The sequence below is a fragment of the Notolabrus celidotus genome, chromosome 15 (genome assembly GCF_009762535.1).
Source record: "Notolabrus celidotus isolate fNotCel1 chromosome 15, fNotCel1.pri, whole genome shotgun sequence".
NCBI lineage: Eukaryota > Metazoa > Chordata > Actinopteri > Labriformes > Labridae > Notolabrus > Notolabrus celidotus.
This window is the reverse complement of record NC_048286.1, coordinates 24,411,390-24,437,278: the sequence shown is the minus strand read 5'-3', so window position 1 is coordinate 24,437,278 and position 25,889 is coordinate 24,411,390. Positions and strand designations below refer to the sequence as shown.

General features: G+C 38.3%; 1 protein-coding gene and 1 long non-coding RNA gene across 3 annotated transcripts in view; one reads left to right on the top strand and one right to left on the bottom strand.

Annotated features, from left to right (window-relative positions):
- The window catches only part of LOC117827356, a 110,521-nt gene that overhangs the window by 47,135 nt on the left and 37,497 nt on the right, over window positions 1–25,889 (top strand). The window lies entirely within an intron of this gene.
- rgs5b (regulator of G protein signaling 5b) lies at window positions 5,198–6,742 on the bottom strand. The gene is made up of 5 exons (XM_034703920.1): window positions 6,613–6,742; window positions 6,409–6,498; window positions 6,243–6,307; window positions 5,974–6,137; window positions 5,198–5,855 (listed from the first exon to the last, which is right to left on the bottom strand). Exons 1-5 carry the CDS (start codon window positions 6,654–6,656, stop codon window positions 5,679–5,681), a joined length of 540 nt encoding a protein of 179 aa, XP_034559811.1. The 5' UTR covers window positions 6,657–6,742; the 3' UTR covers window positions 5,198–5,678.

Below are 25,889 nucleotides of genomic sequence, written 5' to 3'. Positions count from 1 at the left end.
AAAGATTTGCTACCTAGCCCAGCTTTAGGAGACACAATCTGATTATAGTCATATGTTAGCGTAAGAATGTTGCGGTTTGGAAATATTATTTCTGCTTTATTTCAGATGCACAAGTTATTAGTTTTTCTGTATGTGAAGTGTATCATTAGGCTTTGATTTCTATGTGAACAATTTCTTAATCTTTGTCAAGTTCCTCTATAGATGGATAAAGTTTTTTACATTTTTTTAATTTAAAAAATATATATATTTGTGGCATTTTTGCCTTTATTTGATAGGATAGCTGAAGAGAGACAGGAAATGTGGGGACCAGGCGACCCCTGGGACGAGGACTGCTACTCTGTATGTAGGGCGCTTAGATCGCTAGGCCACCAGCGCCCCGGATATAAGGTTTTTAAAGGAAGAAGTCTGGCTCAGGTGGGAGAGTAAAGCAAGTCTGATATAACCTGACTACACTGCAAAGAGGACTTGGTATTTAATTAAAAAATATTGTCACAAATTGATATGGATTAATTTATACTCCTTATTAGATTATGACTTCTTTGGTTGTTTTGTCTTACTTTTGCTTAACAGCACAAAGAGGGTGAGTGGATGAAAGATAGGGAGAGAGGAGGAGAAACAGCAGGATGCAGTCAGGAGACAGAGAGAGAGATAGCAAGAACCAGGTTCTTCACGCATTTATTCCACCTCTGACTCTTTATAATGGGTTTTCGTCAAGTAACAAATATCTGGTGTGTAATGCCTCTTGAGTTGAAAATTGATAAAAAAGGATCACAGGAAACGAGTACAAAGTCCAGTCATGCTCTGACTGGTATTAAACTCAGTGTGATTCAGCTCCAATTTGCTTTCATCATTGTTTTCAGGCCTGTGGTCTGTTTACAGTTAAACACATGGTACAAAAATGCACAGCGTGGATTAACAGAAGTATTTCCTGTGTTTGATCAGGGCAGGAAACCTTCAGTCAGGTATTTACTCAAAGGTTTTTTAAAATTTTACATTGATCTGAGGAGCTGTTGCTGCATTAAACCAACTAACGAATCATTGTCTCCTTCCTGTGAGCGTTTCTCTCTGGTTTTATTCCACTGCATGAGATCTTTTGTATTGTTATTCATCTTAAGAGTTCAAAAAGCTCCCCGACTACACCTTGATGATAACACAATCTGAAGTTACATAAAAACAGAACGCCTCAACATCTGCTGTCCACCCACATACAGCCACACCTTGTCAGGTCTGTGCATGCTTTCTTAAGTACACAAGGACATTTTATTACACAGAGAAGATATAAACCACAAGCATCTGTCCAAGCAAACTCAAAGATAATAATATTTTTTAAGAAATCTTTTTTTATTTTCAATTAATCTCTTTTACAGTTCATCCACATTTAGAAGAGGCGTCATTACACATCATTCTGTGTGAAGAGAAAGAGGGATGGAGTGCAGTGACTGCCTCCATTATTTTCCACCAGTGTGAGAGTGGTTTTAATGACTTTGCCCTCGCCTCTTTAGGGCCTAAGTATTTGAACAGGACTTGACTGATGGAGTAGGAGAGTGTGGGGGGAGGAGGAGAGCAGCAAGGAGGTGGCAATGATGGACAACAGGAGAAGAATAGAGAAGGGGCTGATGAACAAGAAGGAGGGGAGGATGGAATGACTCACAGGCTTAGAGCTGCTGCTAAAGGAGTAAACAGACCTGCCTGTAGAGGTGCTCAGTATATTGGCGACCTCTGGCTCCATGGTGACCATCCATCACACTCACAGGCTTCCTGGCAAAATGAGCCTGTTTTTGAAAACACACAGAAAATAATGTGAAAAACCCCGACAGTCCTCTGATCAACAAGTTATGTAGGGTATTTTACAGAATGAGGTTAACTGTTTTCTCCTGTTTACTGCATTCATGCGGAACTAAACTGAGTCTGAAACATCACTGTTTTATTTAGGTTACTGACATGAGAGCAATATCAATGAACTAAGAAAAGGAAGAGGTGTGTGCTCCAAAATAGAACACAGATACTTATACTTATAAGATGATATTTTACTGGCTTGGCGGGCTGGTTAGCTTTGCTTAGCTCAGGTCAAGCTGAGTATAAATACAACGGAAAAAAATTACCTGTAAAGTTATCTAAACAAGTTATATCATGTGTGCTGTGTGGATTTTGTTACTTTTGACAGAGTCATGTTAGCGTCTGTACCAGAGCCGGCCCTAACTGACTTGGTGCCCTTGGCAAGATTTTCAACTAGTGCCCCTTGTATTGTAACCAACTCCAACAATCACATATACACTGAAAGACAACTGACAGCTTTATGTTTTACAGGTTTTCTGTATTTGAAAATAAAAATGACCTCTATAAGAACATTAATAAAATGGTAATAACACGGGAAAAAAATCATACAATTTCAAAATTCATAATGTAATAGTGGTTATACAGTATAAAACAATCATTTTCACAGTACAAGACACTTTCAACAAAGCAACAGTAATGTATTAATTGAAGCAGAAGCAAAATGCATTTTTAAGCCTAGTCTTCATTTTCTATCTAATGAAGCTAACAGCTTCCAAAGTGTAAAGGAAAAAACAAAAACAAAACAAAAACGAGTAAATCATGAACACTTGTAGTCTTCAAAAACTGCTTTGGAAACCATTTTTTTTAAAAACCAAAAGTGAATCACAAGATTTAAAATTTTCACTAGCATCAGTCCTCAATGTAACCCCAAATTGTATTAGATACATTAATATTATTTTGCCAATTATCTTAAATTTTTCTTCCTTACTCATTTAGGGTGCAGGCGGCGCCCCCTATGGACGGCCGGCGACCCTAGCATTTGCCTATACTGCCTATGTCACGGGCTGGCCCTGGTCTTTCCTGCTTTCAGTGTTTGTTTCAGGTAGGCTAAGGGGCTACTTATTATCATGGAAGTGTTTATTTTGGCATACTGAGAATGAGTGGTATAAATGTATAATTCATTTAACTTCCCTATGTTGCTATAAGCATAATTTGGTAGCTAGCTTACCTTGGCTAAGGACAGGAAACAGGGAAAAAAGCGGGTGTCTGAACTTATACTATACCTACCATCCCTAAAGTTCATCACTGAAAAAGTAATATCACTTCGGCGAGACAGAGCCTGGCCAGTTGCCCCCTCAAAGTTTTTTGATGTAATTGTGACTATACACTTTAAGGATAGGCTCAAACTGGATGAAAGATATAAAAAAAGTAGGCTTACACTGGGCAAAAAAGTAAATATGTAAACTTCCAAAAATGATAAACATATCTTTGTATTAGTTTTGTCAGATTTTAGTGCCCATAGTGAAGTACAACCAGGCTTGTGAGTATGGTGTTACTAAGTAACGTGAAATACTGTAACTCCACTGCTATTTGCAGTGACTAGTAGTGTATCTACTTACTTTTTTAATTAGAAATAATGCCGTTGAAATTACAATATTATGGGTGAATTAAAGGACTCATCGCTTGTTACTTTACGTGAAATAATCAACAACAACAAAAGATGCATCACTTGGCAGGCAAGGTTATGCCTACATCAGCACAGAAGCATGCAGGGAGAATATCCCATGCAGTAAACACACACAATGGCCGATGATCATGAGCTTTCTGTCTTGGAATTCCCAGCACTATTTTTCCCTCTTCAAGGGGAAGGACAAGAACATAGTGGTGAGTTGTACTCTATGTGCAGGAATGAAAACTTTGTCCACTGCAAAATACTGGTAACTCTGATCACATGAAGCAACTTACCAGATAACACGCTTCTACTGTGTAGCTTTCATGTTATCCCAGCAGACTGAGGAGGAAGTGCTCCATCCAAACAGCCAAAGCTTGATTTTAAATAACTGACAGCTCCACAATCTGTAGGTTAGGGAGGACGAAACAGACTGATTACAAGGACATGCTTCCCAAATCAGCTGTTAGGTCTGCTGCTTTCAGAGAACAAATCAGCAAAATCCGGCTGAGACGAGAAGCAGGGCACATTAATAAGAGTACTGAAGCACAGAGATGAAGCTCTGAAGATAACTTACCCAGTAACCAATTACTTTTATAATGCAGTAACTCTGTATGTAATGGAGTTATTTTGGGGTACCTAATTATAATTAATTTCAATTAAGTAATTTTCATTAGTTACAATAAACAGATTTTTAGCTTAGCATATCAAATTAATAATAACAATCCATTTTATTTATCACGCACTTTACATTCTGAACAAATCTAAAAGTGCTACATGACATATTGAAAGGGCAGTAAGAATAAAAACAGATGGTAAAAAGCAGACACTTGTTGAAGACGCTGTAGATTAAATAAAACAAGTAAAAGCAGCAGGAAAGGTCAGATAAAAACTATGGATAAAACCAGGGAAATAAAGACTAGGGAAATGCCCTAGTATTTATTTCCCTGGATTTATCAAGTGGTTTTATCAAGTGAAAAAAATGTGAATTGAGCCCTCATCAAATATTAGAAAAGTTTCCTACGAGCACATTTAGAGTTCTCTTATTTACTTCTTTGTGAGGTAAATGTTACTTTTGAGAGAGTGAGGCTAGCTGTCCCCTGTTTTTAACATTTGTGCTTAGCTAACAGGTTCTTACTCTTGAGAAGACTTTAAAGAAGTACACAGCTCAAACTACCTGCCTTTTCTCGCATTAAGAGTTGGATTTTAGTTGTCAGACAGGCTTTAGCTCCTCTGCTGTCTCATAATCGGTACAATAGGTCTGTATGTGTGTCAGCATTGTAGTTGTATGTCTTTAATTGTGACCTGTGTGACTTGTGTGTCCTGTTTGACAGTTTGCCAGGGTGACCACACTACTTGATCCTCTGGTAATAAGTAAGAGTTTACATTTTAATGAAGTTATCTACTTTTATGACTCCCAGTAGTTCTATAGTAAGGAAAAATGTGGTTAAAAATGACCTTAGTGCTCACCTCTCTCTGTCACATACACGTAAAAACTCGCTTCATATCTTCCATTCACGGTGACCCAAGGGAAAAGGAGTCATCCAGTCACATACTTGTGAAGTTGAACTGCTGAGGCCCAAAATTAGTTCGTAACTATGACAGCACACATGAGTAGGTCTTCTTTTTCCTTCCTGCTACATTTTTTCTGACCGCATTAACCACATCCTCCATCTCTCAGTGAAGACTTCAAGGAACAAAGAGTAACCTTTTTTTTTCTGTGGAAATTTCTCATCTTTTATTCACACACTCATTTTTTACATATAGTACTTCATATAAAACATTAAATACAACATTCACATATCAAAACTTAACTTAGAATAAATAATAAATAAATAAACTTTAGTGCATGGGAGTCTCTCCCAGTGGTAGCTGTGTGATAGCAACTTATTTAAGCTGCTCATCATTAAATAATTTATGCCACTGTGGCTGCTTTTCATGCAGCCCTGTATGTACAGTACAGGTGTCTCTTTTAGAGGCAGACATCGCTTGCAGCTCAGTCTTTTTCCAGTCTTTTCTCACAGCTTCATGTCTCTTTTATCCTCAAGCTTGAATTCTGATCTCTTCACAACCATAGGTGTCCACAGTGCCTCCACAATCCCGCACCATAGTCCTCAGACTGAAGTTTTCGTTCCATGTGAACCTTTGCAGTCTCTGCTGTGTGCAAGAAAGCTCATGTCCCTTTTGAAAGGGTCGTCGTCTGCTTGTAGAACAATAGTTTTAATATTTTCTTTTAGCCAGTTTTGGATTTTCTGCTGACTTCTAGGTATGTTGAGGACTTGAGGAAGCGAGGGTAGCAGTCTTTCTCCATCAGGGTGTAGATTTTAGCCTGGGACAGGTCAAAACAGGACTGTCCTGGGTGCTCTAAGTTCTTCTTTGTGATGGCTTTGGTCAGATGGTCGAGATTTACCTATGAGGGAACAAAATAAGTCATTAGGTCACTATCAGCTCATTGCAGAAAGATGAAAGAACGTCTAGAAGTGAAAAAGTATTATTAATTAATAATTAAATAAAGTATTGATATTTACCTCTCGTGGTGCATCAGTGCCGATGAACTCGTCGTAAATTTTCTTTGCTTTGCTGGCCTGTTTGGAGGGTTTTGTTGCCTGGTAGTCCTCACAAGCCAGGTAGAAAGCGATGTTTTCCTCACTGAACTCCGAGACCAGGAAAGCTCTGAACAGGCACAGTCCATCTGGAAGAGAGAGAGAGAAGAAAACACAAGATTAACATCTGGTTTTCATCCTAAAACATCTGGAATTACCGAAACATCCGTATCAAGTCTGAGCTGAGGACTTACTTTGACTGGACAGCAGCTTGTCAAACGACTCCTTCCATTTCAAAGGCTCGTCCACATTCAATCTGCTGCAATAGAAACACACTGTTAGGAAGAGTTCTTCAAATCACTGCTGTGCATTTTAAATTAACAGACATGCTTCAAAGGAGAATTTGAGAGTTTCTCTTACCTCAGTTTGTCATTTTTCTTTGACTGGCCGGTGATGCTCTGTTCGGATTTGTGTAGTAAACTTCCAAACAAAGCTTTCAGCTCCTTTGCCCTGGGAAAATAAACACAAGAGAGAAATTAGCAACTTGGTATACACATCAAACAATAGGAGCAAAAGAGAAATGTTTTCTATTAAAAAATAAGAAAAATGTGATAAAGTTCTCACCTCTCCAGGCAGGTGATGGGCAGTGAATCCAGTCCTCTGCACATGATGAGATGTTGGATATTTCCAAAGATTAAGGCGTTTGTTTGTAGTAGATGTCTCACAGAGCTTTTTGTCCCTGTTGGCAGTGAGTGAGCTCTCAGCTGGATTGCCGTCTGTGTGGCAGAGTGACTTCTTATAGGGCAGTCCACTCTGTGACATCACGCCTCCCAGCCAATCAAATGAGACGTGTGGGAGGATGGGGAGACTTCTCCACACTGATTTTCCTCCAGAGAACTTCCTCCACATGTGTGATGAAGACGGAATTACTTCACAGCTTGTAAATGTCTTAGTTCTCAGTCAGGGTGTGTGAATGTGAATATGTTTGTGTGTGTGTGTGTCATATTTAGGAGAGTGAATGTGTCTTGCTGTGTTTCAACACTTGTGAGGAGAGCCACATGTACTCACAAGGACTAAAAAAATACCCTAAAGAAAGGATGTTATGATACCCTTGTGTTTAAAAAGTATCAAGGTTTGGGGCAACAGGATCTCAAATCTAAATGACTGAACAAGAAGATCTGTGTTAAATCAAGTCCTTAAAAAAGCTACATAATAACATTTTAAATATAATATTCTACTCTATAATATTATTGTGTGTTTTAAAAAGTCAAAACTAAGTGTTTTTGTCTTAATTCTAGTAAAAAAAAAATCTCATTAGACCTTATATGAGCCTTATTTATGTAACATGTCTAGATAAACACCTTATTTCAAGATATAACGAGCTAAATAAAAGACGAGAATTGCTTGTGATGGGCAAAAACAAAATCTTCTGGGGTAAACACATTATTTATATTCATGAAATAAAATAATGTCTTTTTTTATGAATGTGAATGTAGTGTTTAAAGATTGGCGTTGTTTTTTTTTGTAATAAAATCTTACTTTTTCATCATATAATCCAAAAGATATTTAATTATTTTGTGAAGTTTCAATAAGGAGGGAAATTCATAAATCAACTTTCAATTCATACAGACATTTAAAAAAAAAAAGTGTTCTCATTAAAAGCCCCCCCCCCCCCCCAAAAAAAAAAAATCAGTATTCATTATTTTGATAAGCAACTATCCAGAAGAACTATGAGTTATATATGCACAATAAAAAAATGTAATCTTACTAGATATATTTGTTTAATTGCTGGTTATAGTAGTCACTTATAAGCCACATTGACCGGCTCATGCTAGAAGCAATTCAGATGTTGTTAGCAGTGCTGATGAAGTCGGCTGTTGTGAACATTTGAAAGAGTTTCATGAACAAATCAGGATGTATTACAACAGTCAAAAACGTAGGTTAAGTAGGTTTTTAAGAATGGAGGAAAATATATATATATGTATTATAAGAGAGAGTGAGAGAGAGTGACAAGTCAGGGAGCAATTTGTATGCTTGTCATCTCTCATAGCTGCAATTACTGAAATATTTCTGAATGATGAGAATGGAGGGATCATGAAATAGAGGTCCTGACAGGTGTGGTAACTAAAAAGTATGCTTATGTTGTGATGAGGGAAAGGTTACCTAATCCCTGTCTGGACTATCGTGTTGATTCTTCTATGTCCGTCCAGGCATTCCTGGGTAAAAATAGTTTGGCCTATATATAACCCCAGGATGGAGAACTATTGTTTATTGTGTTAAAACATCTATATTTAGACTGGAAGGAGAGCCACCTAACAGTAAACTTTAATAATGAGTGATTTCTACGGACATTCTTAGGAACGTATTCCGGACATTTCAAATCAGGCAGCAGGATAAAAAAGGAAAAGAACTCATTGATAGGGTGTGAGCTGGCTTCCCCTGCAGACAGCCACTAACAATACTTCACCTCTAGCTGGCTGCTGTGTCCGATACACAGCATACTCTGTGTCAACAGCAGAACGCCGACAGAGGCTGTAATAATAAGCCGCTTCCTGCCTTCTCCTTGTGTTGAACTCAGTCTTACAGGCCTGCAGGGAGAAAAGTGCTTCCAAGAAATAGCTGAGAGATGAAGCCTCCAGCAGTGGCTGTTATGTGTATTCTGAGAGGGAGAAAGGACAGCTATCCATAGTGTCTGATCTCAACACAAAGATTGAGAGGACCTCAAAATTGATCAGTGCTTCTCACTCTATGAAAGATTAAATGAAGGATATTTGAAGTGAAAATAGTCTGGGACACTACTATGTAGTTTAGTGTATTATATACATGATGTCTTTCTATTTCAAAGATGTCTGAAACAGTTGCTCTGTTTTATTCTCTGTTTTTCTGTTGTAGCTGAAGCTGTGTGGAATTATGGGATTGAATCGGGTGGATTTGCTTTGAAGCCAAAGGATTTTGGGAATGTCTCCACTTTTGTCTCTTCCTTGTAAAGATACAGGTGCAGGTTTACTGAAGATTTACCTGAGAGGCTGCAATACTGTTCCATGTCAGACTGGGAAATGAAATTTCATCCAGTGGGAATCACTCAGATTGAATTTTTCTTTTTTCGTAGAGCCCATTTATTCTTAAAGAGACAAATATGCACAGTTTCTTTCACATTACTTAAGACCCACTTCTTTCTATTCCAGGATGCAGAGGTTGATTATTGCGCATCCTGTTTTTTTTTCTAATGGAATGAAATGCTATTTGGACAGCTGTATTTTTAGACGTGACATTGAATTTCAAACTTTATGGTTTGATGTCTAAGATAGTTTAACCATACTTTTCTAAGCTGATGCACTTTATTTAAAAGCTGATCAAATTACTGATGATTACATACAGCACTACATACACGGGTAGTTTCTTATTTGTTGCTTCTATACACTGACATAACGACAGGCTGTATCTGATGCTCCTTCAGTGACACAGGTAGTGATTCAATGGACGTTATATCACCTGATATCAGTGTTATTTAACAAGAAGGATCCAGATGACTCCTTTCACCCACTGACACAGATACACCCACCGCCTGAACAACAACTTTGGTCCCCTAGGTTTTTGTGTCGTCCTCATTGACCCTTAATCTGGGTTATTTAACAAAGGAGAGAGAAATAATGATACAAATCCACAGCAGTTGCAGACACACGTATGTCAAGATATTATGTGTAAAACTCGGCAGACTGATACACAATGTCATAATAGGTTTATTCTCATTCTCTTCTCAACAAATAGGTCATGCTGTTGTCAAAAACCAGGCCATCCGAACAACATGAAGCTGACACGATGTTTTCCACCCCGGTCTTACTCATCCTAATTCAGCCCTTAAAAATGTCACTTACTTTTGTTATGAGAAAAGGGTTTTAGACTTGTACCATATAATTTGGATATTTTTTTCAAGGCTTTTTGGTATTGATATTTTTGTTGTGTCATCATCTATGTTGTGTTTCAACGTGGCATACTTTGCTTAGTTTGGATTTCTTTAAAAGATCAAGATTCAAGATTTATTTATTTGTTTCGAGGGAGATTTGTTTTGGACAAAAGGTTGCCACATAAAATACACTTCTTAAGGTGCATTTCGACCAAGAGTTCCGGGGTCTTTTAGCCCCCAGAACTACTTTCCCTGGAACTAAAAGGTTCCTGTGCCCCCATAGTTGTCTGTGTTTCGACCACGGACTGAAATCCCGGGTAGATTATGCAAATCAGGCCAGTGACGCATGGAGAAAAAAAATAAAATAAATAATACTGTGAAATCTTAATAAAAAACTGTATTCATTCTCAGGAACTCCCTCTGTGTTTCTACAACTGTGTTAACTCCAAAAACACCGTAACGTTCAACCGAAAGTCCCATGACCTTTGAAAGTACTACCCCCAAAGCAGGGGCTTTTCAGGGGGGAAATTATCTAACCCTGAACTAAATTTAGACCCTGGTTCCTCTGGTCGAAACGCACGTAGCTCCGGGGTAAACTCCCTAGTTCCAGGGTAAAGTTCCTGCGGTCAAAAAACGCCTATACAGTACATACGAGATATATGTATGGAAGAGTCAATGTATGGTTAGCATGTGGTTATGGGAAATAGAATCCTGACAGGGTGAGACAAGATGCAAAGTGGAGGGGTCTTGTCCACCCTGAAGGTAACTTAAAGTTGCTCTCACCTGTTACGCCTGTTGCTAGTATTGCTGCACAGGATCCAATATGTAAATGGCTGTGTTGTTTAGCCAGCCACATTAGCGGTTTTATCTCCCCTTTTCGGTCTATGGTGTCAACAAGCAGAAGCTAAAGGTGCCGAAACTTTTCTGAGGATTGATTTGACATGATGTGTGATCAGTTTACCTTTGTCATTGCTCAAGTTAGTGAAAGTTAATAACCGTTGTCAAGGGGTTTTCAGGGGGTTTTGATCAACCAGAATCAAGCATCTCACAGCAGTGTAATTATAATACATAACACAAGCAAAACCAATACAGTGAGTGCCAAATGACGGTCAAGTAACACATTAAAACAGTTTTTAAATCCCTGAGGGGTTAAGTGAAAAGATTAAAAGTAAACTCTTGTTAAGTCCAAATGTATATTGATGCTCCTTTTTCCCACATAAGTTGGAGAGAAGGAGCAAAGCAGTGTTTTTGCAGTGATGCAGTTTGAAATTTAAGCACAGAGAAGTCTAAGTTGACTAAACTCTGTGTAGAGAAATTCAGCTTTCAAAAAGAATTAATTTAGCATAAACATAAAGTTTACCCAGCATATGTATTTCAAATCTATCTCAGTTCAGTCAGAAGATGTACTAAACCTTAAAAAAATCAAGACGTCCGCCAATGGCTGTGATTTTGTTTTTAAGTCAATGCACATAAGTCCAGCTGTGTACACCTAAATTTCCCTCAGGCCAATAGTTTCATTGCATTGTTAATTTCCATATTAAACCTGTGTTTTCTTTACACACTATGGACTGACTCTGCACCCTGCCCCTCTCTCGCTGTGATGTTTATCATTCAAAGTCAGATCGGGGTTTCTGGAAGGCTCTCTCTAAAGCGGGAAGTACACAGCCATAATGGAATTCCCAGAGAGTCTGACGAGTCCCCGGCTGATGTGACCCTGGCCTCGAGCTGGAAACCCTCTAAAATCAACACTAATGCCTTCTTCATACCATTTCCTCTCTTCCACTGAAGCTCACATGCTTGGATTTGACTTCTTTTTAGCTAACAGACAGTTCCACCTCTAATCCTTGAAACATTGGACATGAAGTGGACCATTTCTTGCTTTGTAAATCTTATATTGTAAACTTAGTGCAGTATTCAGGCTGTGGATGCTGTGGGATTGGCACCATCTGTCAATGTACAGAGAAGCCATGATCAACATATTCACTAATCGTCCTATCTGACAGAGCAGGTGGACACTTAGCTAATGTATCCACACTAGGAAGCCCTGCCGATGGCCACCAGTGGTGCACATGATCCTATCTGTGTGTGATCAAATGTCATCTGGCCATTAAACATCTGGAGAAGCAGCAGCAAGGATGATAAATCAATGTTAACAAGCCTCAGATACGGTGGAATATCAATGACTGCACATGAAAAAAATAGATAGAGTGTCTGCAGAGCTGCTGGATTCTCCCATCTGTCTCTGTAGATCTCTGTGCCTACACTGCTACTTAAACTGAGTGTATTTTTAATTCTGATACACTGGCTTTAATGACTACATGCACAAATTGTTTTTCACCCATCTGGTATCAAGCTGCACGAGCCCGCTCTTGTAATCTGTAGAGGAAAATCATTGCATGTTGACAACGGTTAGCTTGATTACAGAGCGTTCTTTTCATCACATGGGGCACGTTCAGTAAGATAGAAGAGCTTTCTTTCTTTTCGTGGAAGAATTACAGCCAAAAAGAGTGTCTTCATTTTTCCAAAGAATCCTCAGCAGGAGGCTAATATGTTTGCACTCAGTAGCACCAAAGCAAATGTGCCCGCAGCAAGGCTAGCAAAGCCGCAGCAAGACGTGGGTAGACACATGGCTAATTGGGTACATTGCCAGAAATCCAGCAGCAGGCAAGGGGAAAGCTGTTTTAAAGGAAATAATCAGGGACAATATACAAGGCTAATGTGTCTGTGCTTATTCTGCAACATGGCTGCTCTGCAAGAGGATCGGGTGAGCAGGAACAGAGGGTTCATGAGGTGCTGGTAAACATGGCAGAGATGTCAGATCAGTGCAATGAGGACATGGGTGTTTTCTGTCCAATTTTGTATCACTTTTAAAAGACCATTTATGTTATGTTTGAGAAGACAGTTTAGAGGCACTCTGAGGAGTTTTTAACTGATGCCTCTACGTGACCTACATAGTAAAGTAAGATTATCAGCAACACGATTGGTTGTTTAATTCTACTGAATTTTAGTGCCTGTGTTTGGTTCTGTGAAGAAAAGCCAGCTGCTTTTTGTCAAAGAATTATTTTTAACAGAGACAATTGATCGATCATTAATATGATCGAAATTTGAAATTAATTGCTACATTAAATCAACTACATACAATTATTCATCAGACTCTGTAGGTGATGCCTACATCAGCACATCCTGGCCTCCTGGGAGAAAGAATATCCCAAGCAGAAAACACTCATTCCTTTATTCCTTTATTGAGATCCCCATTAGCTGCCACTAATGCAGCAGCTACTCTTCCTTGGATCCATATAAAACAAACATAACATACAAAATATACAGGAAATACAAAACTGAAAATGCAACAAACATGAAACACAAGAACAGAAAAATGCTACAAACAGAGAATACAACAACTGAAATACTACAAATGTAAGATACATCAACTGAAAATGCTACAAACAGGAAATACAAAAACAGGATGTTCACTAAAATTCATTAAAATTCATTACTACACATGCACGGTGGCTGATGATCAATCAGGTGTGAGGCTTCTGTTCAGGAAATACCAGCATTATTTTTCCTCCTCAAGGTAATTGACAAAGTGGTAAGTTGTAGTCTATGTGCAGGACACAAAATTTTGCCGAACGCCTAGACTAGTAATCTGAATCTCATGAAGCACCAAACCAAACAACACACTTCTACCAAGAGAGTCTTGCAACTCTCTCGTTAGCTTGGTGGACAAAGGAGGAGCAGTTCCATCCAGACAGCCAAGGCTTGATTTGAAATCACTGCCAGCTCCACAATCTGTAAGCCAGTAAGGTACAGACTGATTGTAAGGTTTGTTGTTGAAGTCATGCTTCCCATATCAACTGTTGATTCTTCAGAGAACTGATTAGCGAAATACCAGTGAGGGGAAAGGCACGGTTCAATATTAAGAGTATTGAAGTGAAGAGATGTAAATGATAAGTTAATTTCATTGATCACTTTTTGGAAGCTGACTCAGTATTAAATCAGAGTTCATAAAGTTTATTGTTAATATTACCCAGCACCACATATTTACGACAGTGGGTGATGGTGCTCATGGGAAATCCAGTCTTCTTCCCAGAAAAAACACTATTGATTTCATATAAAGCGGTTATCAGAATCCACACATGAGAGTTCCTCACAGTGCCTTTAAAGTATAAACCTTAAAAGTCTAGTATTTAAAGAGAAAAACTGTTCTACAAAATTGATTGATTTGATTGTATTGAAGTTGATCACAAGAAATTTAATTGAAGAATTTACCAGACTCAAAAGTTGAAGTTTTTAAAATCAAGGATCTAGCATAATGGATTCTTTACCCAAGAGGACACAAGAAGTATATGACTGATATTTGGTAATGAAAACCACACACATCAGCTACATCATCAATAACACCATTTTGTCAGTGTAAATCATCAGCATGCAGTTTTTTCTCTTTTTCCATTACAACAATGTAAGTCAATGTTTGTCTTCTTTTAACAGGTGAAAGGTATTCTGGGACCAGTCAGTTGAAAGTATTCAAGCGAGACCATCTGTTAAGAGCTACTCCTGCTCGGTAACGCTCGAGTACGGAAATCTTGGCTGATCTCTCCTAAGAAATGAGCTGTGAATGTGAATCATTAGAACTAAGCGACTAAGAGCCCAGAGCCTTGCTAACAGCTCTGTTAGAGTGTACTGAGGCACAAAGATGAATGCTAACATCAGCATGCTCTCAGTGACAATGCTGGGGTGCACATGCTCAGATAGTGTTTGTAAGTAATTGGTTACTGATGAGTCTGTTGAGCAGACGTTAACGTAATGAAAGTATAAAAGTCGTTCTTTTGGAGTTTTCACTCGAATCCACGAGTATGGGCTTCATGTTTGAGCCAGCTGGAAACTCAGGGGACCATCGAGGAATCAGGACTCATTTCCGAGCCAACTTAAAGGAAACTGTGCAGCATTTCAAGTGTTTGAGATATTTGTTTGTTTTCTGGAGGACTGAATGACACTGAATTGCATCACCAGAACCTCAATGCTGCAGTGCAACCAAAGACATGTTTTAAGTCAAGGGAGGACCTGCAAGTCTTTTATTCCTCTCAGCAACACAGACAAAGCAGTTTGATTAGGTGATAACAAAAGCCTGTATCTTAAATCTACAACTAGTGTCATATAATAACAGAGAGTGAACAGAGAAATTATCACCGCACAGGGAAAACAAATTCAGGGATACAAATGAAAGTCATTATACCTTTTGTTCGGGAGAGAGCGAGAGAGAGCATAGAACACAATACAGATGCCGTACTGCTGGTGAAATCATCCTCCAAGTTATCCCATCTTTCAAAATGATGTGTAATGGAGGACTTTATACCCACTCAGAGCTGGGTGTAAGATTTAAGCTGTAAATTGTGCGTTCATTGGAACTATCTCAGTTTAGAATATTCGTAGTATTTTAATTGCGTCACAAACTGGAAATGGTTTTAAAACTAGGCCACAAACATAGCTGGTGCAACTGTGGTGTCTGAGAAAGCTATGTTTAACATGTTCCAACTCGTATGTATGTTGTAATGCTACATGTCACTCATTTATCACTAAAACTATGTTAGCATGTTTCATTGAATTGAAACAACAGAGGAAGAACTAACTCGGGCAGAGGTCAAGGGAAGGCCCCACTGACTAGAAATATAGGTACAGGGCACGAGGCATATAGGACTCCATTTAAGAGGGATATCCAATTTATGTATAGTGTATACAAGTAGTAAAGGGTAAGAGGCACTTTAACATTTAAAGTGTTTTTTGTTTACAGTTTGGTAAGTTTTCATTTTTTAAACATATTTTATACTACTATATAGTTCATACCAGTTGTCAAGGAATACAGGGCAATTTATTATTTGAAAGTGTTGTGTTTATTAACTGTTAACTTGAAAGAAAGTTTACTGTCAAGCCAAAAGCATAACTAATTTGGGGAGAAAAAAATATGTTTTTACGCACAAAATACGTACCACACCGTGTACCAAATACCAAGGTACAGACTGTACCGGGGCCCAAATACTGAGGTACGGACCGTACCGTGGGTTACTTGTACCGTTGCACCCCTAGAAGCTACATGAGATAACATTATAAATTGACAGAACAAGTTTACAGTGCCACATGAGATGTCATGAGACACTGACACACCAAAAGCACAACAAGCTAGATAAGGGCAAAGGGAAGCATCTACTTATGTCCTCTGCAAAAAGACATAAAATGCCATGCTTCATTATAGTCCAATTGTTCTGCAGAACTGCTCTTGCTTTATAACTATGTGAGGAAGAATAAAGCTCTCTTATTCAACTTTGTTGGACTCTGATGCTTTTGCTGAAGAGGATCTTGTAAACTCTAAGACTTCAACTGAGAACAGAAAGACACTGGTAGATTAGAAATATTCAAGTGTTGTAACCTTAAGGACCTGGACTTAAGGTGCATTTTGACCAAGTGTTCTGGGGTCTTTTAGCCCCCAGAACTACTTTCCCCGGAACTAAAAGGTTCCTGTGCCCCCCATTGTTGTCTGCGTTTCGACCGCGGGCTGAAGTCCGGGGTAGATTGTGCAAATCAGGCCAGTGACGTATGGAGGGGGAAAAAATCAAGGGAATCACAGCGTCTTCTTTTTTACACATACAAAAAAGATAGAACAAATTAAAGAAAGAGAAATCAAGTGAATCACAGATGTGTGTGATGTTAAATGTGGACGGCAGGCGGAATAAAAACACTGCAGTTAATCTACCAATCAGACACGTTTAGCATCGCAGGCCCTGCCCCCCAAAAGCCCCAGGACCTTTGAAAAGTACTACCCCCTTAGCAGGGGCTTTTTAGGGGGGAGATTATCTACCCCTGAACTAAATTTATACCCTGGGTCCACCGAAATGGGTTGAAATGCACATAGTTCTGGGGTAAAGTCTCTTGTAAAGTTGCTCCGGTTGAAAAAAGCCTTTAGTCCACATCTGGCCCCAGACTGGGTTCAAACTTTGCTTAAAAAGACTCAACAAACCCAATGAAGGACTTGGTATCCCTTTAGAAGAATGGTATGGATTAGTGTACTGAATGATTCCTGTTTTCATTATAATTATCGCTATACATTTAACACATTGCAACAGTCTGAATTCATCCCAATAAATAAGGCAATCTATTTATATAAACCATCAATGCTTTTCACCCAGCATGGGTACATTTTACCTGCGTATACCAGCCATGCTTTAGCACCACTTAGATAGAGTCAGATGAAGCTAAAACTAGCCTCAAATTAATCCGTGCCAATTTAGTGGTGGAAAACAAAAATGCTGTTTGGATATAAGTTGGACTCACAAGAGGCTTGTTGCAAACACGAGTATCAAAAGAATAAGAAAATTGGATTGTCATTAAACAGATAATTTATAGATCATTTATGCACTTTAATGTCTAGCCTTTTTTAACTTTATTGCTATACTGAATGCTGCAGTTTTTCCTCCCATTGTGCAGGCCTGATGTGAATACAGATGTACAACCATAAAACAGAACACCTCCTGCCAGGTCTGCTGCTAAATCTTGCTGTGTTATCTTCATTCTTCTTCTCTCTGCACCCATTATTCACTATGTTAAGAGTGTTCCTTACAGATGAATGTTCAGATGAAAAACATTAAATAACAGCTGCATGTTTTTCATATGCAGTGATTTATTTTTCATTCTGTGTCATCACAGGACAGCCCTCTGTAATCCTTATGGATCCATAACTCTGCCTCATTGCACTTGAAATAACTAATTTCTCATGAAGAATGGATAGATGCGGGACTGACGGTTTGGCAGATTGTGTATAATGAAGCTTCTCGGTCAGCATGCATCCACAGCAGCTTGCATGCAGCCTGCAGGGAGTCCAGGAGAAGTTCAGACAGAATTAATCTGCAGGATGATTGTTTCTTTGGCTCCTTCACAAAGTGGAGCTCTGAGTGCTGCTGGTAGCTCTTTGACAAGAGCTCAGAGGGCGCAGTGAGCGTTAGATCCCTCTCATTGCTATGCAGGAGAGAGTTGGAGGACAACAAGCTAGTGTCTAATTTGCATTACAGCTAACCTGAAGGAACAAAGGGGAGAGAAATGTTATGGGATATTAAAATGGACAGGAAAAGATAGCTCACTCAAGCACTGGAGAGGGGCTTCCAAGTATGAATTTAAAGGTCTTCTTTTGCATTGAGAGGCAGTGCTACAATATAATGTGTTTCATAAAAATATCTACATAAGGTGCTTTGTTTAGAACCAAATGAGTCAATAAAATATGAAGAGAAAGTAGAGTCCAGACTCCTCTTACTAAGTGAAAGTGGAAATCAGAAATCAGCCCCCGTCTCTGCAGAATACCCGAGAAAAGGAGGCTGAGCAGACAGCAAAAGTAATAAAGTCTGACCTTTAAAAGCTCTCCCCACCACTAAAAGAAAATTAAACTTGAAGGCACCACATTTTAGCATCTGCCTTACTGATATTTGGGTTTCCAAGACACCTCAGTGGATCTGTTAACTGTGATCAGTTGTGTCAAAGGCACAGGCAAAGCAATAAAGGAGGAGTGCACATCAAGGTTAGTTTGTTTGTATTAAAGTGCCAGTTGAATCCACTTGTGTGTTCACATTGTTAGGAAAATATTAAATGTGCTCTGTTTTTGCTATGTAGCTTATATGGCTGAATATTTCAGAGGAAAGAGGTTAGAGTACACAAGGTATCTGGTCAATACCAAGCGGCAACCTCCGAGTCCAATGCAGAAGTGCTAAAAACTGCAGTTCATCGAGGATCCGCTTGAAGCTGGCTCCGGAAGTACCGGAAGTCACATACACATGAATGGGAAAAAGACAATCATTACAGCAGAAATAAACATGTTTACAGCCTGGTACACACTATGAGGGGGTGATTTTTTTTCTAACGCGGCAATTTTGAAGATATTGAGATTACGAGTCTTCCAATGAGAGGCACAGCTGCCTGTGGGAACACTAGCTGTTGGCTAGGAGGCTCAAAGCCTGCCTCTTTACATCACAATCGCTCAACAGCAGCAATATGGCTGCCGCTGCCGATTGGCCTCAAAACAGCTCTTCAGAAACAGATGGGTGACGTTACGGATCCTGCGTCCATATTCTATACAGTCTATGGTCAACACACTACATGAAACCTATAAGGTTTGCTAAATATGCTTCTTCCTGTAAAGTAGAATGTTCAAATGTAAAATACTGGTGTCTTCAAATGGGGTTGTGTTTACCACGAGAAGTGACCATATGAACGCCCTTCTCTTAATGTATTCAAAACAATGTAAGTCGAAATGTTGTGCTGTGTCTGATTACGTCCACAGAGAGGGCCTATGGACTCCAGTTTCACTCAAACACATTACATTTTTATGTAACTGATAGGGTCTTAAGTTAGAGGAGCAAGAGTAGCTAACATTAGCGAGAGCACAACTTGTACAACGTGGTTTGATTAACGCCAGCCACCTACCAAGAGAAGTGGTTATCTAGATGGTTCTTTTGATTTGTTCCTCCTAACTACATTTCAGCACACATGACAAAAAAAAAGTAATATTAGCATTTCAATTTGTAAAGCAAGAAGGACAACGGTTCAACTTTTGGCGTTCATGTAGCCGTTCATCAAGACACTCATTCACACGACTTTACGAGTTCTATTTGAAGGCAGCATGTCATGTGTCATCAGTAAAAAGATTCTTGTTGACATCTTAGTGTGTTTAGGTTGTGTCCTCTCATGCAAGCAGCTCTTTTGCTGTTAGAGGATGTTGAAATTAAAACATTGTTCTTATTCCGAGAAACAAACTTGACAAGAACATTTCTCTTACCCCCACTGGGGTTAGCTTTCATGTAAAAAGTTACAGATACACTGTACCTTATTTAAACCTTGAATCTAGATGACATTAACATGAAGGTTCCCAGTCCAGACACACCGCTTTAAAGCTGGGGTTGGTAATCAGATTTAGATACACATGTCGTTTTGGAGGAGCTCCGAGGGAGGAGGGGAGGGGTTAGACGGAGTCCTGAGGAAATGCTACATTCAAATTCATGCTAGTTTTCTGAGACTACCAACCCCAGCTTTAATACAGGATAAGCTTTGTCTCACATCTAACATTAATGAGACATAATTAATCTTTTTCATGAGCCACAACTGAATTTTAACACATCAGTACAAAACAAGTTACTGACAGAACATAATAGTTCAAAAGTTTATTACAAAGAGAATACCATGAATGCATTCATATTTAGAGCTTCTTTCAGTGAAGATGTTTTTCATGCTCCCTGCATATTGAATCTGATAATAGTTACATGTGATATTAGAGTTAACACTTTGGCTCTGCACTTGACCTTTGAGTCACATCTGAGCAGAGAAAGTGTGGATCATATGAGCAGAAGGGGCTGTGAGGATGAGACAGTCACAAAGAGTGAAAAAGGTCATACTCATGATCACAGATTCTCCAGTCACATGTGCTTGTGCGTGTAATTAAAACAATAATTGCACCTTCTTCTTCTTGGATTGTCTGTGAAATCCTCCCACTTGTACTGGACGGCTTAATCTCCTGTCATGGCAGCGTTGGCTTCAAACCTTTGAAACAACACTAGGTGTTTGACACAAGGAAAGAGAGAGGAGGTGGAGCACATTAAGTGAGAAAAAGGTATGGAGATGTAGAGAGCTGCAGCAAAACCTGTACAACAATACATTTCATGCTTCACCTCCTGCTGAATGCCAGTGTAAATTGTCCACCCACATAGCAACCTGCTCGGCACACTTCTCTTTGTAAAGCTGCGGTGAGTCACAGGTAGTGTGGTAAACTTCTGTCTCCTAAAAACACCTGGAAGTGATTGAAGTGACTAGAATCATGGGAACAAAAGTGGAAAACCAAGACTGACTCAACACAGACAAATAATGCTAGCTTTACAGAAACAGTGTGAAACATACCCGTGCCCACTCTAAACTCATATCAGTGACACATACATAGAACCAAGGATTTAACCCTTTAGTGATCCACTCGACATTGTTTAGTTTCAGAAGGCTATGTAAGGGGTACTGTATGGTCAGCAGGTAGTTATGGGAAATAGAATACCAACATGGTGAGACAAGTTTAAAGCCGCTTATTACCTGGCTAATAACTAAAAATACAAAACATAGTTTAAAAGATGATTTTATTGGGGGCGCTGGTGGCCTAATGGTCTAAGCGCCCCACATACAGAGGCTACAGTCCTCGTCGCACGGGTCGCCGGCTCGATTCCCGGCGAGTCGACCATCTCCTGCATGTCTTCCCCCACTCTCTGCTCCCCACATTTCCTGTCTCTCTTCAGCTGTCCTATAAAACAAAGGCAAAAAGGCCAAAAATGTAACTAAAAAAACCAAGGAAAAAAAATGATGTTATTGATTTAAATTCATTTGTATACACTTTTTATAAAATAGTCCCAGTGAACTCTTTCTGCGGATTGATTTGACATGCTGTGAGATCAGTTTGCCTCTGGTGTTGCACATGTTAGTGAAAGTTAATAACTGTTGTCAAGGGGTTTTGACCAATCAGAATTAAGCATTTTACACATCTGGAAGATCAGTAAGATAGCCGGGTAATGTATTAACTTAACTATAATTTTATTTTAAAAGAACATTTTACCACAGTATTGATTTTATAACATTAACAGATTCATATTCACTAAATATTTCTATGATTTGAAGATCTGCTCGATGAATATGAGATCCTCACCAGATAAAGCCAGTTATTCAGATTCCACAACATATTTTTGAATACAATCTTAGGCTTTTTATGTGCTTTATTTTGCTGTTTTTCCCCATGAAGAAACAACGCATGTCATTCCCTCTTTAAAAGCACTAATACAATATTCATATCACTAACATAAAGGTATGTTACAACCTAGCTTATGAGGGTAAAGGGAAGCAACCTCAAAAAAAGATAAAACAATGAGGCAAACTGAAGCTGAGAAGGACTGTGGGTGCTGCTTAAACCAACATTTAAGTAGAAGTAAAGGAATGTAAAGTAAAGCACTATCCCCTCTCAGAATATTTATATAGTATATTGTATATATATTTCTTTACAATTCCCCACCATTAAATATTCATAATGAGAGACTCTTAAAGGAAAACAGGATGAGATTTTTGTCAGGAGACACCACTGACTACTGAAGCAGAAACAAGTAGTAAAGCATAAAAGGAAAAAGTGAACATTAAACACTTTTAATTTAATCATTTAAATTTTAAATCATTTGTGCAACTTACAGTTGTTTTAATTAAATAGAAACAAAGATATGCAGCTCTACTGTAACTGCACAACCTTCTTATCTTTTGTTTTGAGTTTGAACTCCCATTTCCTAAAATAACCGTTATGACATGGAAAGACAAAACTTTACACCTCTTTTATAAACTGTTGCCTTTATGCTAGTTCTAAATTTTATTTAAAATGTTTCAAAGCTTTTAAAGTCTGACTTGATTTCTGTTTTGGAGCATTTCTTCATACAGCTGAGAGCAAATGGGACAGTAATGATCAACAAAATTCCCATGTTGCCACACTCAAGCCTAAATGGGTCCTCTCGTGTCTGTCTGCAGGCCACAGTCATGTGTGGGAACTTTGTGTCCCCGCGGGAGGAATACCATGCATCACTGATGAGCCACAACATTTGTCACATGGTTCATAATATTGTCTATGTAGAAGATGAAGAACTGCAGCAATCACATCCGGCTTTTATCATTACAGAGTCTTGAACTCTGGTTCCCCTCCCAAGAAAAGCATTCTTGGCTTTGTGCCGACTGAAACCACTGCAGAATATTTTTCATCAGAAGCAACACATTTCTGATGACCGACCTCTGTGAGTAAATCATAAGCGGAAATGAAGCAAGAGTCAAAGATGCACCTGATAAAAGACAACTGTCCTTTAACTTCTGGGTGAGATAAGGCAGATTTGACAACTTTCCCAAAATGCCAAGACATCTCCGTCTTCAGAGTGTCACATCAAAACAAAACAAAACCTGCCTGTCCTTTTGCTATCTCTTGGTCGGAAGCATCAAAGACTGTCTGAGATGACAAACATGAGACTGCTTTGTGCAGATAATTTGACAAAGTCTTAGATGATTTGTAGGTTTTTAGGTCAGTAAAAGGCAAACACGTGCTTCTCCTGATGTCACCCAACACTTCATGGCATTTTCAGTCCAAAGGAATCATCTAAAGCAGTCTCTCTTTTGTTGAGAGCACAGTGTTTGATGCCAAATGCTGTCCTATCCGTCAGGCCAGATGTCCCTCAGTACTGGAAATGCCTCTTTAACTTTCGGTGACAAAGGGTCAAATACAGTCTGTGGTCTCATTGCTCACTCTTGATTCCCCCCCCCCCCCCCCCCCGAGACCACTGACGAACCAGCACGTGACCAACAGGCAGCTCTCTTCTGTGATTTGTTTTCCATCTATCTGTACAGGCCCACATTTTACAAGTTTCTAAGAATTGTACTGTACAACGCATTGAAGCAGAAGTTTTCAGATGCCTGTATCAAGTAACTTTGTAACTACTAACCTTTGATGATAACGTTTCAAAGTCAAGGATTTATTTGACATCTACTTCTTTGTTCATCATTTTAAAAATCTACAATATTTGATCAAAGTACGACCCCAATTCCAAAAGAGTTATGGCCCTGTATAACATGATAAATGGTTCATGGTTCTTAAACTATTAAAACCCTATGTGTAATTGAAAAAGTTGTGTAATGCTTAGAAAAAAACACCCGATAGAACATCTTCCAACTGATTAAGTGAATTTGCAACAGGTTAGTTACATGAGTGGGTAAAAAAAGGCTATTCCAAAGAGGCTGAAGAGGTTCCTCACTCTGTGAGAAACTGTTGGAGCAAATAGTTCAACATTTTCAGAATAATGTTTCTAAGTGTAAAATTTGTATGAATATGAGGATTTCATCAGTTACAGTACAATATCATTAACAGAGAATCTGGAGAAGTTTCTGTGCAAACATGACAAAGCCACAAACCAGTACAGTAGCTGTTATCTTCAGGCCCTCGGGAGGCTCTGCATCAAAACCAGACATGACTCTGCAGTGGAAACAGTCTGTGAATGAGATATGTTGCTGCATCCCACATTGCAGTTTAAAACTGTATCGTGCAAAAAGGAAACCAAAAATGTCTGTGACTTCTCTGGGCCTGAGCCCGTATAAGATGAACTGTGGCAAATTGGAAAACTTGCCTGTGGTCTGACAAATCAAAATTTGACATTCTTTTTGGAAATCATGGATTCTGTGTCCTCTGCTCAAAAAAATGCCTTGTGTAGCTGTCACATTTGGGAAGTCACTCTTAATACTGAACAACATATACAGGTTTGGGAACAATATACTGTATGCTGCCATCTGGACTGCCTTTTCAGGGTTTATGGCCTGCAGTCCCAACTTGTAACTCATTGAAAACATTTGGTGCATCATGAATCAAAAAAGATGACAAAGAAGACTGTTGAGTAGCTGAAATCCTGTATCAGGCAAGAAACTCCAAAAACTGGTTGGTTCCTGTACACAGGGGCAACTGTAAACATGCCCTTGTGACAATTTCTTCAATGTTTTGCTGACATCAAATTGAAAATGAACATATATGTTGAACAGAATTATATATATTCCCCCCTCCCCTTTTTTTTTTTTACAGTGTCCCAAACTTCTTTAGAATTAGAATATTAATACACATGAAGCATCTTTATCTATTCCTGTATCAGGCAGCTGTAACAAGTACAATATTTAATAACCTTAAACATATTTCAGAAGAATATTGACATTTAACCCTTTCAAAAGTAACCTGCACTAAAGTTTTGCTCTTGTAGTTTGAAACCATTTGATCACACATTAAGTTTGCATGCAGTATTGGCCTAAATATATCCAACCCTTACTTATGTTCTAGCACACATCATGATATTGTGTTAACTGATGACGAAATGTGACTGATAATAATAATAATGATAATAATAATGATAATGACAATAGCACAATAATAATAATAATAATAATAATAATAATAATAATAATAATAATAATAATAATAATAACAATAATAACAATAATAATAATAATAACACGAACAACTAGAACAATCAAAATAATAATAATAATAAAAATGATAATAATAAAATGATACTACTACTACTACTAATGGTAATAATACTAACAACTGTAATAATAATAATAATAATAATAATAACAATAATAACAATAATAATAATAATAATAATAATAATAATAATAACACGAACAACTAGAACAATCAAAATAATAATAATAATAAAAATGATAATAATAAAATGATACTACTACTACTACTAATAGTAATAATACTAACAACTGTAATAATAATAATAATAATAATCACCATAGATATAATTATCATAATTATCATAGTGATGATCATAGTATTTAATTCAATTTAATAGTGACATTTATACATTTTCTTGACCATTATCTTTTTAAACAAAGTTATAAGTGTATCATATAAACAAAGTCAAAAGTTCCAAAATAAATGAAAAAAGTCATTAAAGTAAACGAATTACAGTCACCCAGACTAACAACAAACATGGTTATTAATATTTTCACATACACATTTAAGGAGGGAGGTGAGTTTTCAGAAGTTGTTGTTATGCTCAGTTAACCATCCTTAAATCTTCCTGCATAAACCTTTCTTCTTCTTTTTTTAAAAATTGGTTCAAGTCCTTTTTTCATGAGTGTTAAATCGAAGCAGTTAAATTAATATAGGTACACAGTGTCAGTTTGCTTCAGTGTTTGTCCAGCAGATGGCAGCAGAGACACATCACTGCTGTGTCACCTGCAATCAGTTTCACATCCTGACAAACCTGCAGCAGCTCTTGTTAAAGTCCCATTCATCACTTTGCATTTATAACAACAATCTGTCGGCCGCATTCAGCCTTTCAAGGTTCAGAGAAGAATGAAAAGGGTCTGTTGAAGACGTGAAACAAAGCTGTAGTTTTCTTTATTGATATATGAAGCAGCA